This window comes from Cucurbita pepo, chromosome 14 (assembly GCF_057944985.1).
Source record: "Cucurbita pepo subsp. pepo isolate OVF chromosome 14, ASM5794498v1, whole genome shotgun sequence".
Classification (NCBI taxonomy): domain Eukaryota; kingdom Viridiplantae; phylum Streptophyta; class Magnoliopsida; order Cucurbitales; family Cucurbitaceae; genus Cucurbita; species Cucurbita pepo.
Genome location: NC_141811.1, coordinates 10,105,549 through 10,123,783, shown reverse-complemented (window position 1 = coordinate 10,123,783; position 18,235 = coordinate 10,105,549). Strand labels below are relative to the sequence as shown.

Here is an 18,235-nt window from a genome sequence, read left to right as displayed (position 1 = left end):
TGAGTGTTCTTCCTTGTCAAAGAAAATCAATTCAATAAAGGTAATAAATTAGAAAATAGGAATGAAATGGAAAAAAAAAAAAAAAAGGAAAATAAAGAAGGATGTGCGTGGGGCTTGCTCGTGAGTGCACGTGCACGGTGTCACAATTGCACTTTGATGGCAACAGACTTGCGATTGTGTGACACTCACTTCCCAGCAACAAGTGAGTTAAGTCTATTTGTTCTTGCGTCGCTTACGACCAAGCGACGTATGCTCCAGTCTCTGGCCCCAGTTCAAGAAGAAAGTTTTAGAAACGGGGGCAGAGAGATTTCGAATTCGAGTTTTGAAAGCAAGATTTGAGAAATTGGAGATGGTGTTGAATGTAAGCAAAAAGGCAACAAAAACGACTTACTGCATATAACTATCGAGTAGGAAGAAGTTGACAACTAGTCATATCCCATATAGTACATTTTGGGGCATTTTAGCTCTTGCAGGTGTAGACACGTTTTTGGTGAACGGTCATACACCCTCATACTGACCCAATATGGAATGGTAAAGACCTATATAGGATGAAAGCATGTAAAAGGGGTTTGGAACGGGCATGCAACCATGGACAACATGTCCTGGACAAGCAAGACCGGGATATCTGTCATGCGGCCATTGACAACAAGCCTTGGACATGCATGACCGTGATACACGGCCCCACGCGTGGGGGATCGTAGAATGTGGGACAAATCCATTTGGTCCCATTTGACTTGTATTGGTTTGTTTTTCGATTCAATTTTAATATCGTACATAATTTTATTATGTTAGATCTATGGAGTATCCAACTATTTTCTAATAGTGATGTCAAATAATTTGGGTTTAATTGATGATTAATCTCCACGACACAAAGTTAAGAGATTAGTTACGCAGAAAAGAACTTTAGTGACGGTCGAACTTGTATGAGAAGGTAAAGTGACGGGAGAATGGGGGATTCAATGATTTAGCTACGCCAATCATTTGACCCTACCTATTAGCCACGAGATTACATGATTAAAGTTACTATGTCGAGTATAATTACCTTTGATCGTGGCCAACTAACATGATTAAAGTTACTAACGTCAAATTTGGGTTTTTTTTTTTCTTCTGTTGGTGTCCGCACAGAAAATTGGTAGAATTTTTTAGAGTGTATTATTGGAAAAGGATGCTAAATTGATTTTCTACATCTTTTTACGGATGCCAACATATGTATACACAGTTAATTTAGGACATTCCGCATCTTGGATTCTACTCGTACATGTACTTATATATATGTACCTATACATATATCTACGAGTAATTCTTCAACACCCTCCCTTGAACTGAATTCTGCATAAATTGGTTTAGGATTTTACTTCATATTCTTGAACCACATCTTGGATTTTGCACATCCCCATCTTTCATCTAAACTTCTCGAACAATGGTTGTTTCAAGGGCTTTGTTAATAGGTCTGCATTGTTCATCATGTCGGCAAAAATTTAGCTCAATAGTACCATTTTTTTACACAAATCACGCAAGAAATGAAATCGAATATCGATGTACTCACTTCTTCTATGCAACACATGTTTTTTAGACAACTTGATAGTTGACATGTTATCAGAATAGATAACGGTTGAACCTAGTTGTAACACCAAAAAATGAAGGAAATTAGCTCGGATGAAAATAAGCCACCCCAAAAAAGGAAAGAAATGAAGAGGATTAAGCAAGAAAAAGGTCTTAAAGCAAGTCATTTCTATACCCTTATAAGCGGAAAAAATAAGCCAAAATGACTCAAAGATCATTTTCTAATTTTTAAGAAACTTTTTGGATTTTTAATTCCTTATCCAAAAGGAATTTTAAGATGGTGGAAAAAATGACTAAAAGGAGGAAGAATTTTTAGAAAAATTATGAATTTTTTCGAGAAAATAATAATAATAAAATATTTCGAATGTGGTAAATTACTAAAATAACCCTGAAGTTCCACTTAAGTACAAAACTGCCATTAAAGAAAATTTGCCACCGGATTTTTTTTTAGAACCGACAAGCAGAAGGAAATTGATCGTATCTTCACATTCAATCGTTGGATTGAGCCGAACTTTAGATATTTTTAACAAGACTTGGCATTCTTTAGGCCCAACGGTTAATATTCAAAGTACCCTCATAGTAGGTATTTTTGACGAAAATTCTAGAAGCTTAAAATAAAAAAAGAGAAAATTCACAATGATTCTGAAACATCAATCGTTGTGCAAGCTTGATCTATAAATAGGAAGTTCTGGGGAATGTTTTAAAATAAGAATTGAGTGATAAGGATTCCTAGGGTTTGAAACTTTTAAATTATCGATTTTTCTTCTTCGGATTTCTTCTAAATTCGAGGGCTATGGTTAATAATTTTCCTTCCTACCAATTCCTTCATATTTCATATGGGATTTCCAACAAGTTTCATGAAGGAATTGGGTCCTGAAAAACTTTAGAATCGGCTGTCTAATGAAATGTTTCTAGATTTACTCCGACGAGAAACCTGTTATTTTTTTTTGGTGAATTTTGGAAGGTTATAACTTGAGCTACATATCACGAAAAGGTATGAACTTGGTCTCTACTTCTTCCTTGAAACTTCATCTAAAGGTTTCGTGAAGAAATCGAGTCCATTAGAGTTCTATATAGAGCTTTACAAAGGCAAAACCAGAGGGGTATGATAAGAGAAAATCGTGATTTTTCCAGCAACCAAGGAAGAAGATGAAGTCCAAAGTCAAAAGGTCAAACTTTGACCAATAAAAGTAAAATATAGCCATATGTTGACCTTCCCTTGCTTTTTCTCAATTTAACCCCCTTTCTAAATCGGTTCTCATGAAAAACTTTATGGTTCTAGAAACTAGACACAATAAGGAGTCTGCGGAAGAAAATTTGAAGTAATTTGGGTACCGAAAGCTCAAGAACGGAAGTCCCAAACGTCGATGAAGAGGTAAGTAGCCACCTTGGACTTTTTGTTAAGAAATACTTGTAGGAATCGCTTGGATTTTCATATGAACCCTAAAAAAAATATGAATTAAGAATATATGAAAGAAAAACTCAATGAACCGTGAGTTAAGGCCCTAAACCGATCAAATTGCTTGAGATTTAGTAACGTTAAAATAATCCACTAAATGAACTTCGCTGCCTATGAAATTCTAAACCTGAGCATATTATAGTATTTTGAGGTTATATATGAAATCTTGTGGTCATTCGATAAGGATAAGTAGGTAAACCAAGAGACAATGGAAAATGACCATAATGCCCCTAAGAATATCTACCTACGGTATATGACCTAGATAACCTTAAAATGCTATGAAACTTTGTAGTAAATCTTATTTTATGATTTTTGGTGATGTGGTAAAGTTTGAAAGCCTTTGAAATTCGTTAAGCAGCAAAACCAAGAATTAGGGGTTGAATGACCAAAATGCCCCTGGGGCTACTTATGATAATTCAAGGTCCGTACATACCCCAAATGATTTAATACTTCTTATAAGGTCTATTCCTAAGGACAAGAAGGTATTTTCAAGAGTTCAAGTTGATTATAGCAAGTTGGGAACCTAAACCAAGATAGAACCTAAGAAACGCCCAAAGGAAACACTTCAAGATTCAAGACCCTTCTAGAACCCTCTAAGGAATACATTATGGATCTATGAATTTCTATAATAGCTCATCCTAGTTATTATGATGGCTTCATATGATTACGAACGCATGTTACAACTTATGCCTCAAAGAATTTAGAACCCTAGAAACTTACAAGATTGAGAACAAAGAACAATTCTACACAAGCTCTACAACTACCCAAGTAAAAAGAATGCTAGGTACCACTCAAGGATAAGGGACCAAGGTCTTCAAACTCAGAAACTCAAGAATGCTAGGTAATAATCTAATCATGTCTAAAGTGACCCATGACCTCCCACCAACCGGTACTTTATGAGGCCCAACTTTTCCTCTTCTAGGTGGGATGCCCTGTTCAATTGAACCGTCCACGTCATCATCTTCTTCCTCAGGACGGGAAGAAGACACGCGCGTTTGTTCGCGCTGCCGTCTGAAAATCGAGCTCCAAAGCTCCAATCACACCATTTCTCCCCTCAATTTCTTCACGAAACTTAACGATGGTGTTACAAGGAAAAACTTGGGATTGATTTCCTACCTTCTCGTGGATCGTAGCCTAAGATATTCGCCTCCAAAGTTCGTCCAAAATCAATTTTCTCACTGGAGCTAAAATAGAGAATTTCTTATTGGGTAGCCGATTCTAAGGGTTTTCAAGGCCCAATTTCTTCATGGAACCTCTTCCATTTCTTTTTCTCAAACTAAAGGAATTGGTTTGGAGGAACGTCTTTGAGTGTGGGACTTTAATTTCTAGAAATCGTTCTCAGTATCCAACTCACCCAAAACGCCGGACTAAATGAGAAAGAGAAATTTGGTATGGAAAAATATGTATTAACGGAACTAAAAGATAAAATAGAGTAAATACATAAACTAAAAGAGAAATTTGGTGAACATAATTAAAAGATAAAATAGAGAGAATATCAACCCGTAATAAACTCATCAAATTCTTTTATAAAAGAGTAACAATATCTTTAATAATAGAAATTGAGATCTCAGGGGCCACTATTCCTAACACGTGTTTGGAAGCATCTCTAGAGATGCTAGCTTGACTAAGAAAAGGGTCAGGAGGTGTGTGAACCGACTCGTGGGTCCATACTCCACGTGTGGTCGGTATGTAGAATAGTCAATACACATCCAATTACCCGCTTAGGATAGTCGCCTAAGGGAATATAGGCAGATATGATCGGTCCTGCTTGTGATTGTATGTGCTTGCATCAGGGGTTAATTACTACGTATTTCTTACAATACTCAAGACATTTGCTACTCTTATTTTTCAGTTACAGGCAAGCCTGCCATGTACGATTGAGGGTGACATCGCAACACAGGAGACCATGACACATGCATAGGATAATTTGCATTTAAATTTCATACGCTATAGGTTAGCATACGTTAGCATGCATTTAAATTCGTAGAGTATAGGTTAGTATAGGGCATTTCCGTTTTATTTTGTTTCAATTTTTGTTAAATTGTTTAAAGACCTAGTAAACATGTAAGTCCATGACGATGTTTTTATGATAAAGTTTTGAATTAAATTATTTCCGCATAAAATGACTATGATATGCATATAATAGCAACTTTAGGTTAATTAGAAAATTTAGGGGCGAACATATTCTTAATTTATATTCGATTAATTTTAAAAGGAATATCATAAGTTTTTTAATTTGAATATATTTAATTTGTAAACTAAATATTTTTTTTTTTAATACAATTAGTCTAAAATTATAAATTATTTATTTTACTAATTTATAGTAATAGGTAGCAATTTAAATTCAACTAAATTTGAATTATTTTTATAATTTTTTATATAAATATTTGTTTTATTCAATTTTCCCCTATAATTATACTCAATAAAAAAAAAGCAAAAAATAAAGGTATCAATTTAGATATCTTCGTATGTAAATTAAATATATTGTAAGACAACTAATTTTATTATTATTTTCAACAAGAAAATAAATATTTTTATAAATATATAATTTTTTAAGTCAAATTAAAAAAAATTAAAAATGATTATTTAATTTTATTTTAGAATAAATAATTTGTTAGGATAAAAAAAATTACTAAAGGGGCAATGTAACCGAAGAAATTGATTAAATATTGATCTAGTTGGTAAAAGGAAGCAAGTCTCGAAGAAAGTGAGAAAGTTGAAACTAAGGTTGAGTTAAGTATTTAGAGTTTTCGAACCTTATTGTCTACATGAATATTGATGGTAGTGAAACGCCTGAGCCACAAACCTACTAAATGAGTTATGTTGCTCGTGAAATTTTAGGAGAATGCTCAATATGACATGATAATGTTATGTATGAAATTTAATGACCATTAGCTTACGATAACGGGCTAAACCAAGTGTATGTGTAAAATGACTAAAATGCCCCTATAATTATGTACCACTAGCTTATGACCAAAGTGACCTATAAATAACGTGAAATTTGATGAGAAGCTTTTTTTTTCATGGTGTAAACGGATTACACAAAATTACAAAGCCATTGGAATATGTGGGGTGGTAAATGTCCAAAAGACCCTTATGAAAATTCTAAGATATTTTCAAGATGTTAGAAGACTCAAAATATTATAGAAAAGTATATGGGACTCATTTATGATATTAAGAAGGGTAGGTGTGCAAGATTTTAAGGGGATTAAGACAACTTTGGAATGTGAACCAAGAGAGAGTACGATATGGTTTAGGATACCTTCCTGTACGATAAGATTAGGATATGTTTATGAAACGATATGGTTTAGGATACGTTGGGAAACGATATGACTAAGGATATGCATATGGAAACGATATGATGTGTGCGCGTGCGTGCCCGTGTGTTGGGACCTCATGCATTATTGTGTGCTCATGCAATGGGGAATACCCTTATCCTTCATGATAGTACGAAAGCGTACGTTACGAGGCAGGAAAACGATCATTATGTTTATCATAATGCTGCAACGATTATGCAGGAAAACGATCATTATGTTTATCCTAATGTTGTGTGACCGCCGCTACTTCTAACAGGTGTCAGACATCGAGAGCTACTAGAGAATGCTCGTCCGACAAGAAGGGCCCAAGAGGTGTACAAACCGACTGGTGAGTCAATACTCACACGTGTGGGCCATGTGTAGGAAATTAATTACACATCCAAGTTGCCCGTTAGAATAGTCGCCGTAGGAAAACAAATTGTTATAATCCTATTCATGAAATTGTATGTGTTTGCATTTAACTCTAATAGTGGAGTCACTTACTGAGTATTATACGGCTGATGACGACATCGCAAATCAAGATCATAACACATACATAGAATAGTCACATTTACTTACTTAGATTTACCTAGAATACGATGTTTTCGCTTTAAATATGTTTTCAAAACACACAAGTCCATGACTATATTTTAAGATAAACATTATGTTTTTTAACATTCCAACCACTCAACCTCAACCTAACTCGGAATAAATGGATAGGTTGGGTTGGGTTGGATTTAATTACCAATTCAATCCAACTCGAACTTGGGTTCGTCCAAATAAATTTTTCAACCCAACCCGACTCATTTTGGTTTGGTAATGAAAAAAAAAAAAAATACTAATTAAAAAAAGAAAATGATCCGGTGTGATGGATGTTGGCTCCTCCAAATATTCTTGCACCAGTGATTTGTCAGTCTCTCTGTTTGTGTTTGTGTTTGAAGGATTGATGTAAGGATGAAATTCCATATGTTTTGATTTATTTAAGGGAAGTGGTAATACCAAACAACACCAAAAGCTAAAGGAAAAGGAGAGAGAGAGAGAGAGAGAGAGAAGAGGGGATGGGCGCATCCTCTGTTTTCCTTCCCTAACCATTATTCCTCCTCCTTCCTCTTAGATCTTACTTTCCCATCACTATTTCACTGCAACCGTGAAATCCCATCTCTATTTTCCTTTTTCTTCTTCTGGGATTTCATTTTTTTCCGCTTATTTTCCTTCATTACGAAGCATCGGATGTTTCACGATTCAATCTCTTCTTTGTTTTTAGCCTGTCCGATTCTATCTCAATTTTCGGTTAAGAATCGCCCCCTTTTGTTTCTTCTTACCTCAATCCACATTTTCCTCCAAACTAGATTGGATTGTGTTTTTCTATTTCAGATTTCGGATTTGGGATCGAGTTGTGTATGGTTCGAATTGAACGATTCTTTTTAGTTTTGATTTTGATTTTGATTTGGGTGTTTTGCGATGTCTTGTAAATCGAAATTCATTGAATGATTCATTGTTTGGTAATAGAAAAGATGGAATCAGATCTTGGCAAACTCTTTATTGGCGGAATTTCTTGGGATACTGATGAAGAACGTCTTAGGGATTATTTTGGAAACTATGGCGAAGTGGTTGAAGCTGTGATCATGAGAGATCGCACCACCGGTCGTGCTCGTGGCTTTGGCTTTGTTGTCTTTGCAGATCCTGTTGTTGCTGAGAGAGTCATTTTGGAGAAGCATATCATCGATGGCCGCACTGTGAGATTTTCTTCTTACCTCCGATCGTACATTTTTTTAACGTTTGATTCCTGTTCTTGGCAATTCTGTATAAATTTAGATGTGATGTGTTCTGTGGATGCAATTTGTAGGATTAGAATATGTGAAATTGGAGTTGTGTTCTTGTTAAATGTGGGTTTTCAATTATTAGGTTGAAGCTAAAAAGGCTGTTCCAAAGGATGATCAGAACATGTTGAATAGAAACATTGGTAGTAGCATTCAAGGTTCTCCTAGCTCGGGACGAACGAAAAAGATTTTCGTTGGAGGTTTAGCTTCAACAGTCACAGAGGCAGACTTTCAGAAGTACTTTGATCAGTTTGGCACAATCACTGATGTTGTTGTTATGTATGATCACAGCACGCAAAGGCCGAGAGGTTTTGGCTTCATTACGTACGACTCGGAGGAGGTCGTCGACCGTGTGCTGCATAAAACCTTTCATGAACTCAATGGAAAAATGGTTGAGGTTAAAAGAGCAATCCCAAAAGAGCAAACCCCAGGGCCTAACCGGAGCGCTCTTGTAGGATATAACTTTGGTATGAGTAGAGCTACTGGATTTCTTAACAACTATACTCAAGGCTATAATATGAGTCCTCTCGGAGGTATCGGAATCCGGTCCGATGGTAGGTTGAGTCCGTTTCTTAGCCCTCGAACCGGGGTTCCTCCTTTAGGTTTGAATTTTGAGCAAGGGCTGAGGCAAGGCTATGGTAGGACTATGAACATTATGAATAGTCAAGCACAGGAACAAATGTTGAGTTCCTATTATAATGCCAATTCGAATAGGTACATTGCCCCGATTGGCTATAGCGGAGGCAATGGACGAGGCGATTCTCCGTTAAGCTCGAGTACGTGGAATGTCTGGGGAAATGGAAGTATGAGCACTGCTTCCATGAACTCTTCTGCCTCTGGAATGGGTAACTTCAGAGTGGCATATGGAAATAACGATGATAATTGGAATTTTCCTGCTGTTGCTAATCATGTTGGAGTAGGGAATGTTCCTGATAATGGATATGCAGTTCGAGACAATGGCGTCGGGTTCAGAGGAGACTATGGAGGAAATGTAGTCTCGAACACAACCCGAAAGCCATTTGCTGAAACAACCAATGGTTTCGAGAGGTCATACAGGGAATTATATCGTGATCAAGTCGTGCACGATGATGTAACTTGGCAGTCTACCACTCCTGAACTTGATGATTCTATGGCTTTTGGTTATGGTCTTGTTAACCTCGCTTCAGACGATCCAACGAAAAATTCAGAGAGTTCTCTAGCAAATTACGACATTTCGAGCAGACAATCAACTAGAGGTAAACACACCCTTTGCTTTATTTTATTTATAGTCACGTTTTCGTTATAGCGTCTCGACTTGCGACTCTGAATTTAGCTGAAAATAGAACCATTTGGCATTTGATTATTGTTGTGAATAGGAATTGCTGCGTAGAAGAAGATAAATCGAAAATATAGTTGCAATGAATGAAACATGATACGAAGAAGGATTTGGATTCGGATTCGGATTCGTAATTTTTATACCGCTCGTTGAGTTGATGAGCTAAAAAGGGAACACTGATCTGATAAACACACACTCTAGACTCGGTTCCTCGATGGAAAACATAAACATAGATTTGGAAAGAAGAAAGGAGACAGACAGACAGACGACGACAACCGAAGTCGAGCACTGTAATTTTTCGTTTGCATTTGCGTTTATTTTCGTTAGTAAGACGTAGAGTGGTGGATTGATTGAGGTGTAATAGAGTGATGTTTTGAGTAAACAGATCATTTTTTGTTTTTGTTTTTGTTTTTGTTTTTGTTTTTGGTATAAGAACACAGATGATGATGATGAACAAGTTGTTTGAGTTTGTTGTGTTGGGGAATTCATTTGAGATCTCTTTATCTATTTTGTATGGCCATTTGATTCTCATCCTTATAGATTAGGATATGCTTTTGCTTTGCTTTTGGCTTTACCTCTCAAGCATCTCAACAATTTAATGCTTGTGGTCCTTTGCTCTCTCTCTCTCTCCTCGGTTTCTCTCTCCTCGGTTTCAAAGTATAACGAAATATGCAATCTCGATAGGTTTGGTTCGGTTCCGAGGTTTCAAAATGTTACATTTTTACTATTGAATTTTTATTATTCGATATTTTCAGATACTAAAACGATATGTGGAACGTTACTTATTTTGGTCTCTAAGTTTCGAGTTTCGAGTTTAGTATTCGTTTGATTTGTTGGTTTCAAAATGTTACATTATTTTTACTTGAATTTTGAATTTAGTTTCGTTTGGTTATTAGATTTCAAAATATTAGAGTTTTTAATTTCATTTTGTCGTAGCTAATTAGTAGTCGAAATGTAAGGGGAAAAGTGTAAAATCTAGAACAAATTACCAAATATAAATGAAGCGTTAAAGTGTATGACCTCTATGGATCACGTGAAAAATCAATTCAAAACTAAATGAAAACGATACTTATATGCTTTTTGTGGTTCGCGTTAAGTATCAGCTAATTAATTAGCCGAAATTTACGGGGAAAAGTGTAAAATCTTGAACAAATTACCAAATAAAAATGAAGACGTTAAAGTATACAACTCTATGCATCACGTGAAAATTCAATTCAAAACTCGATAGGTAAAAGTATAACAAATGAAAATGATGCTTTTATGTTTTCTTTAATATTTACTTTTTGTCGTTTGCATTAAGTTCAGCTAATTAATTAGCCGAAACTTAAGGGAACAAGTGTAAAATCTTGAACAAATTACCAAATAAAAATGAAGTGGTTCTCCTGAATTTGGAGTATTCTACTTTCACGCCATTCACAGGGTTCAACAAGCAATCGATATTTTACAATCAAGGGGGTGTAGTACTATTTGTAGTAGCGGTCCTTATATATCGTATTAACAAACAACAGATGGTCGAACGAAAAAATCTCTCTATTTGACGGGGTTTCTTCCTATATCTTCGACTATTTTGAAAAAGTATAACAGTTTGAAACGAATAAATGAAAACGATGCTTAAAATTTAAGGGCTAAAAAGTTATTGATAGGAATCAACCCAAGTGAAAGCTCTAGTACCAAAATGATATGGAATTACTACAAGGGGAGTAAGATTCAGATTACCTTGTTGATTGAATATCTCAAGCAAGAACACTTGTTTGAGATTCGAATCACTCCACAAACAAGATCGATCATGTCTAGCTTGAATGATCATGTCTAGACCGTTCGACTGTCACTCGTCAAGCTTTGTAATTGTGAGCATCTATCATGAGTTAAACTATTTATATAGTCTCTCATCCCTTCTCACGATGAGTTTATTCTATACACAATAGTATTTCCTCAATTAACTACTTATGTAATCCCAACACACAATAGTAGTTCGTTAAGTCATCTACTTATTTAGTCTCTCGTCCTCTCTCAAGGTGGGTTCATTTTACCGTTCCTTATGTCATCTATTTATGCAGTCCCTCGTGCTCTCTCAAACTAGGTTTATTCTATACACATTAGCAATTCTTTATGTCATCTACTTATGTCTCGTCCTCTCTTAAGGTGAGTTTTGTTGATTTTGACTGAGCAAATCGGAGGAAATCGTTGACGAGGAAAAAAGCCGATGGAAAATCTTGGAAGAAGAAAATAACGGAAAAACAAAGAGAGAGACAGTATTTCAGATTCTGTGCTGAAGACAGGATGATCTTATTTCTCATTCAATTGGGATAGTTAAATAACAATTATATCCTAAAAATGGAGATGAATGGCGACTCAATTAGAGCTAATCCACTCGACGTGTACATCCCACTCACTTTAACTGTGCGGCTTTAACTAATAGTAACTAAAAAAGAGGAGGAATGACTTTTAACATAAAATAGGGATTTATCTAACAATCTCCTTCTAAAACCCTGTGGTATATATCTACCTTATTGTTTGAACTCTGATCTTCGAGTGTAGTTCTTCAAATTTCACCCGCACCAGAGATTTGGTGAAGATGTCTTCCAGCTGTTCCTCTGTTCGGATGAAATCAATCTTGATGAGCCCCCGATCTGCACATTCTCGGATGTAGTGGAATCTGATATCTATGTGCTTGCTCCGGTCGTGCAAAACTAGATTTTTTACTAGGGAGATCGTAGCTTTGTTGTCCACGTATAAAATTGGTGGATCGCCTTCTCTTCTGATGAGTTCTTCCATCAGTCGTGCAAGACAGACCCCCTGTGTAGCTGCCGTCACAGCGGCAATGTACTTTGCTTCGCAAGAAGATAAAGCAACTATCTTTGGTTTAGTTGATTGCCAGCAGGTCGCGCCGCCTGAGAGGAAGTAAATCATCCAATTGGTGCTCTTACAATCATCAACGTCACCGACCATGTCACTATCACTGTAGCCGACTAGCTCAAGTTTCTCCTTTCCTCTCCCTACGCAATATCTCACACCCCAACCTCTAGTTCTGGCTACATAGCGCAGGATGCGCTTGACAGCCACTAGATGCTCCTCCCTAGGTGCTTCCATAAACCTACTCACGTATGGAATAAGAAAGGTCAGGCTCTTGACAATGCTGCGGTAATTGGTGGAGTCGACTGTCGTCGTAGTGCCAATCTTCCTTAGCTGGAGCTAGACTTTCGTTGGCGTCCTTGTAGGGTTACTGTCCGCTAGCCCAACTGTTTCCAGCAATTTTTTTGCGTACGCACCTTGACAGATGGTGATGCCAGCAGTACTCTGTTGCACTTCGATGCCGAGGTAGTAGCGCTCCTCCCTAGGTATTTCCATAAACCTACTCACGTATGGAATAAGCAAGGTCAGGGCATGTGTTTACCATATAGTGTAGGATCTCGACAATGCTGTGGTAATTGGTGGAGTCGACTGCCGTCGTAGTGCCGGTCTTCCTTAGCTGGAGCTGGGCCTTCGTTGGCGTCCTTGTAAGGTTACTGTCCGCTAGCCCAGCTATTTCCAGCAGCTCTTTTGCATACGCACATTGACAGATGGTGATGCTAGCAGTACTCTGTTGCACTTCAATGCTGAGGTAGTAGCTGAGCACGCCGAGATCGCCATCTTTTGAAGTTCTTTGACATCTTCCTCTTGAATCTCCCAAGAACTTCCATGTCACCTCCAGTGATTATGAGATCATCGATGTACACTCCCACGATCACCCGCTGCTTGTCGTGGGCGTGCGTGTACATGCCATGCTCAGAGGCATAGCACTTTTACTTCAGCGACAGAAGGGTACTGTCGAGCTTGGCGTTCCAGGCTCATGATGCTTGCCGAAGCCCGTAGAGTGCCTTGTGCAAGCGTAGTACCTTGCCAAAGTTGTCGTCGTCCAGGAAGCCAAGTGGTTGTCGGACATAGACAGTCTCCTTCAGCTCTCCGTTGAGGAAAGTGGACTTCACATCCATGTGGTGGACCTCCCAGGAATGATGTGCCGCGATCTCCAACAACAGGTAGACAGATTCCAATCTTGCCACCGGCGTGAATACCTCTTCGAAGTCACTCCTTGCTTCTGGACGTAGCCTTTTTCCATCAGACGGGCCTTGTGCTTCACTACGCTTCGTTACTCCACCGTTCCGCCTCGGTCACGTCGTTCCACTGCCAGAAGGTGCTCTCGTCGAAACGAAGATGATGTCACGCGATACGTGAGGATCATAGAGCCTGTACGCCTTGCTCCCGGATTCGTAGCCGATGAAGACGACCTTCAGTCCCCTAGGATCGAGCTTGGCGAGGTGGGGACGCGCGACCTTCATGTATGCGATGCAGTCAAACATTCGGAGATGATGTACCACTGGCTTCTTGTTGTACCAGACATCATGTGGTGTCTTCCAGTCGAGGCTCCGCGTTGGTGACCGATTGAGGAGGTAGACAACAGTCATTATCGCCTCTCTCCAGAACCTCCCAGGCATCCCGGCCGTCATCAGCAATGACCTTGCCCTTGTTGTCCCGACGATGGTCTTATTTTGACGCTCCACCACCCCGTTCTGCTGGGGGAGTAGGGTACCGTAAGGTGCTGCTGCAAGCCGAGCTCATCGCAGTACTTACCGAAACTTGCCGGCCGATGTGAATTCTCCGCCTCGGTCCGGTGCAGAGCACTCACATCTTCGCACATTTGGCCTCCGCTCACGCTTGAATGCACTTTAATCGCCTCTACCACTGCCTCACTTTTTCGCTTGCAGCAGGATCAGCCACATGAAGAACAGGATCACCTGTCGCACAGCCTGTTCACGCTTTCAATTGCTGGCAAACCGTGCACCATCCTCCCTGATCACTTGCTCGACGAAAACCTGAGACCTGTGTGTTGTTAGGTCGATAAAGTTGTCCCAGATAGCCATGGAGAGGTAGCACCTCGTAGAGAGACATAGGTCATTTACAGCTTGGCATAAGGAACCCGTGGGGTTTAAATGAAAGGATGGAGAACCATAATAGCCCCAAGGGGATAAGACCAGAACCAGACGTCCTAGATCCAATGACAAGTAGGTGGCTTACTAACTATAACTTTTATACTCTTTCCTGTTTTTATCTTTTTCAGGTTCGTCGGCTGTCGGTCGAGGTGGAGGAGCATTCAAGAGCTATGCGGTGACAGAATGGGTCGTTTCAGAGCGTCAGTCCGTTTTTAGTCGTTTTGAAGTCTTTTGTATTCCCTTTTAAAATTTGTATTAAAATTTGAAACAACTTCATTTTCTTTATTTTAATTTTATTAGGTTTTTATCTTTCACTCTACTTTTCTCTCCTTTTAATTTTTTTTTTTTATTATGGCTTTTGTATTTTTGGTCACGGTCCGAGTTTTCAAAGCCTCGAAAATTGGATCGTGACAATGAGATCGTGCAAGTTTAATATGGATATGTCCTATGAAACACCTAAATCATTGAAAGCATAAACTAAAGCATTCATGCAAGCAAGCTTAACCGAAAGATAACATCCATCAATCGTCCCAAACATAGATCACAATAGCACATCCTTCTTTCTAACAAAACGGAAAACATTTAAAACATATTCATCTCAAATCTCATCATAGAGGCATTTTAGTAATTTTCATATCATACCGACAATGTATTCTTATTCAAAATTATCCTTATGTAGTTTTAAACATGCATATTTTATCCCTCTAAGGTAAGGAATGCTTACATGCTAAGACGTTCTAGCGAACCCTATAAAGTCTACTTGTATTATTGAATTTTGAATTTAGTTTCATTTGGTTTTTAGATTCAAAATATTACATTCTCCTATTTGAGTTTTTAGGCTAATTTTTATTTTTTTTCTTGGTCGGATGATTTTATACTTTTATCCTTATCTTTCCATTAATACTTACTTTTTGTTGGTCGGGTTAAGTTCAGTTAATTAATTAACCAAAACTTAAGGGGAAAAAGTGTAAAAACTACCAACTGTAACGACCCTAAATTTCCACATATCTAGAGTCGCCACTAACGTCTCATGCTCATCCCTAATGCAGAATAAAAATCTAAGCATGCTCATCTTTATTAGCGGAAAAATTTAAAAACTTCAGAATACATTAAAACATTGGAAAACACTGCCGGACTTACGTGTTTCAAATATCGTGCTGGAGTTCAAAAAGATAAAATAAAACGATTACAAATTAATTAATATAAATGAATGAAATGCAAACGCCCTATCCTAACCAAGACTAGGAATAAAATATGCAACTATCCTATGCACGCGCCACAGTCTCTGATCACGATGCCACCGTCAACCGTACATGGGAGCCTTGCCTTTACCTGAAAAACAATATGGCACACGGCCTGAGTATTTCGAAACTCTGTGGATTACGTGAAAATCCAATTCAAAACTCAATAAGTAAAAGTATAACGGTTTGAAACGACTAAATCAAAACTCGATAGGTAAAAGTAGAGTAAAAGTATAATAGTTTGACACGACGAAATAAAAAAGGATGCATAAAATTTAAGGGCAAAAAAGTTATGTTGCCCAAAAAATTTCAAATTTAGTAACCAAAGTGAAAGAAGTGTGAAAGTAATGACCTTAAAAATGTTTGGAAAAAACTCGAAGCCACCAACTTCATATTGCTTTGGATGTCAACTTTGTTTGTCATCGGTGTGCGGGCTTGTGATAGTAGCTTGATGGTTGGCGCCCACTAGTGTTTTGACTTCGACATTTAGGTCGGGCTCATGGTAGAAAGTTTATGGAAGGATTGAAATATATTTCTATACAATATTTTCGAAGACTAAAGCGAGAGGGAAAGTCCGAAAGGGAAAGTTGAGAGAGGACAATATCTACTAGTGGTGGGCTTAGGCTGTTACAAATGGTATCAGAGCCAGACACCGAGCGATGTGCTAGCGATGAGGTTGAGCCCTGAAGGGGGGTGTACACGAGGCGATGTTGCCAGCAAGGACGATGGGATTCGAAGGGGGGTGGATTTGGTGGGGACCCATATCAATTGGAGAAAGGAACGAGTGCGAGCGAGCGACTCTGGGCCCAGAAGCAGGTGGATTGTGAGATCCCACATCGGTTGGAGAGGATAATAAAACACCCTTTATAAGGGTGTGGAAACCTCTCGTAGCAGACACGTTTTAAAAACTTTGAGGGACAGTCTGAAAGGGAAAGCTCAGAGAGAACACTATCTGCTAGCGGTGGGCGAGCTGTTACACTTATTGAGATCTCTCAGTTTCGAATTTAGTATTCTTTTGGTGAGTAGGTTTCAAAACGTTACATTTTTACTACATCACTACTCTTGAGTTTTTAATTTAATTTTTATTTGTTTCTCGGTTTAATGATTTTACACTTTTACCCTTATGTTTTCTTTAATACTTACTTTTTGTTGTTCGGGTTAAGTTTGAGCTAATTAATTAGCCGAAACTTAAGGGAAAAGTGTAAAATCTTGAACAAGTTACCAAATAAAAATGAAACGGTTGAAGTGTAACAACTCTATGGATCAAGTGAAGATTCAAGTCAAAACTCGATAGGTAAAAGCATAACAGTTTGAAACAGTTAAATGAAAACGATCCTTAAAATTTAAGGGTTAAAAAGTTACGTTGCCCAGCAAATTTCAAATTGAGTAACCAAAGTTTAATAATGAATGTAATGACCTCAAAAAATGTTTGGAAAAACTCTAAGCCACCAACTTCATATAGGTCTCGACTTTGTTTGTGTTATCAGTGTGCGGGATTGTGTTAGTAGCTTGAAGGTTGGCGCCCGTTAGTGTTTTGACTTTGTGACTTCGATCATCTCCTTGGCACATCTCCTTCGTGATCGCCTACTCTCGAGCCTCTTGAAGTATTATAAAATCAACTTTATTATTAATCGATCTAACACTCACTCGAGTAAATCTTTCATGTTTGTCATTATGGGGAACTCAAGACCCTCCTTTGCTCGTGTAGTTGATGTTCTAGTCTAAATTTTTCTTTCCCGAGCTAAGATATAAATCAACTAAACAAATAATTTGTTATCAAGCGATTTATAAGCATCAAAATAATGTTCGTATTATTGAGTTACAGAAAAAAGAAGGTGCATTGGTAGGTATATTTTCAGTGATATTAGTTCATTTATTTATTCGATTCTTTACACATGCACCACACATCTTGACATCGTCTCTTCGCATGCTCACACACTAGTTTTTTTTTTTGAATCTATATATCGTAGTGTCTCGACCCTACAATCTAAACGGTGATGTTTTTGCCCATTTTTCTTCATTTTCTTCTATTTTTCAAGTATATTATCTTGGATGCTTCGATTTCTTGAATTCATTGTTGAAGCACGAGGACATCAGTAAATCTTCCTTACGGAAACTTACCCATGGTGATATTCCATGTCAGTTGAAGAAGAGAATAAAACATTCTTGATAAGGGAATGAAAATCTCTCTTTAGAGGAAGCTCGAAAAGAAAAGTCAAAAGATGACAATATCTATTAACGAGAGAAAAGGAAGAGACATAAATGAATGAAAAAGGCAAGACATCCAAATTAGACCAACCAGACCGAGCAGGACCAACGTAGTTTGGGTTGGTTATGTCGGTTTTGTCAGGCACGACATTTGTATCATTAGATTCTTCCACACCACTCACTATTCTTTTAATATTTATTATATATATATATATATGGGACGAAATTTCTACTTTTTAGTGCTTTTTGTATAAAAATACAAAATAATATTAATAATAATTTAAATATTAAAATATCAACAATTTTTTAAGAGCTACTTGTAAAATATATTACCATAATTTAATATAGTTTTGATTTTATAACATT

At 37.6% G+C, this 18,235-nt stretch overlaps 1 protein-coding gene across 2 annotated transcripts; it reads left to right on the top strand.

Moving 5' to 3' along the window:
* Positions 1-7,307: 7,307 nt before the first annotated feature.
* LOC111810793 (heterogeneous nuclear ribonucleoprotein 1) lies at positions 7,308-9,960 on the top strand. Of its 2 annotated transcripts, XM_087117739.1 has the most exons (4): positions 7,308-7,721; positions 7,828-8,054; positions 8,224-9,373; positions 9,494-9,960. In XM_087117739.1, exons 2-4 carry the CDS (start codon positions 7,833-7,835, stop codon positions 9,505-9,507), a joined length of 1,386 nt encoding a protein of 461 aa, XP_086973865.1. In that variant the 5' UTR covers positions 7,308-7,721; positions 7,828-7,832; the 3' UTR covers positions 9,508-9,960. The 2 variants fall into 2 exon arrangements, with proteins under 2 accessions (XP_086973865.1, XP_023553352.2); XM_023697584.2 differs by having other exon boundaries at positions 7,308-8,054.
* Positions 9,961-18,235: the final 8,275 nt, after the last annotated feature.

Excerpts from the sequence above, each read along its gene's own strand:
- LOC111810793 (XM_023697584.2), top strand. The coding sequence starts at position 7,806 with ATGATTCATTGTTTGGTAATAGAAAAGATGGAATCAGATCTTGGCAAA. Across the intron at positions 8,055-8,223 it reads ATATCATCGATGGCCGCACT|GTTGAAGCTAAAAAGGCTGT; the intron begins GTGAGATTTTCT and ends TTCAATTATTAG.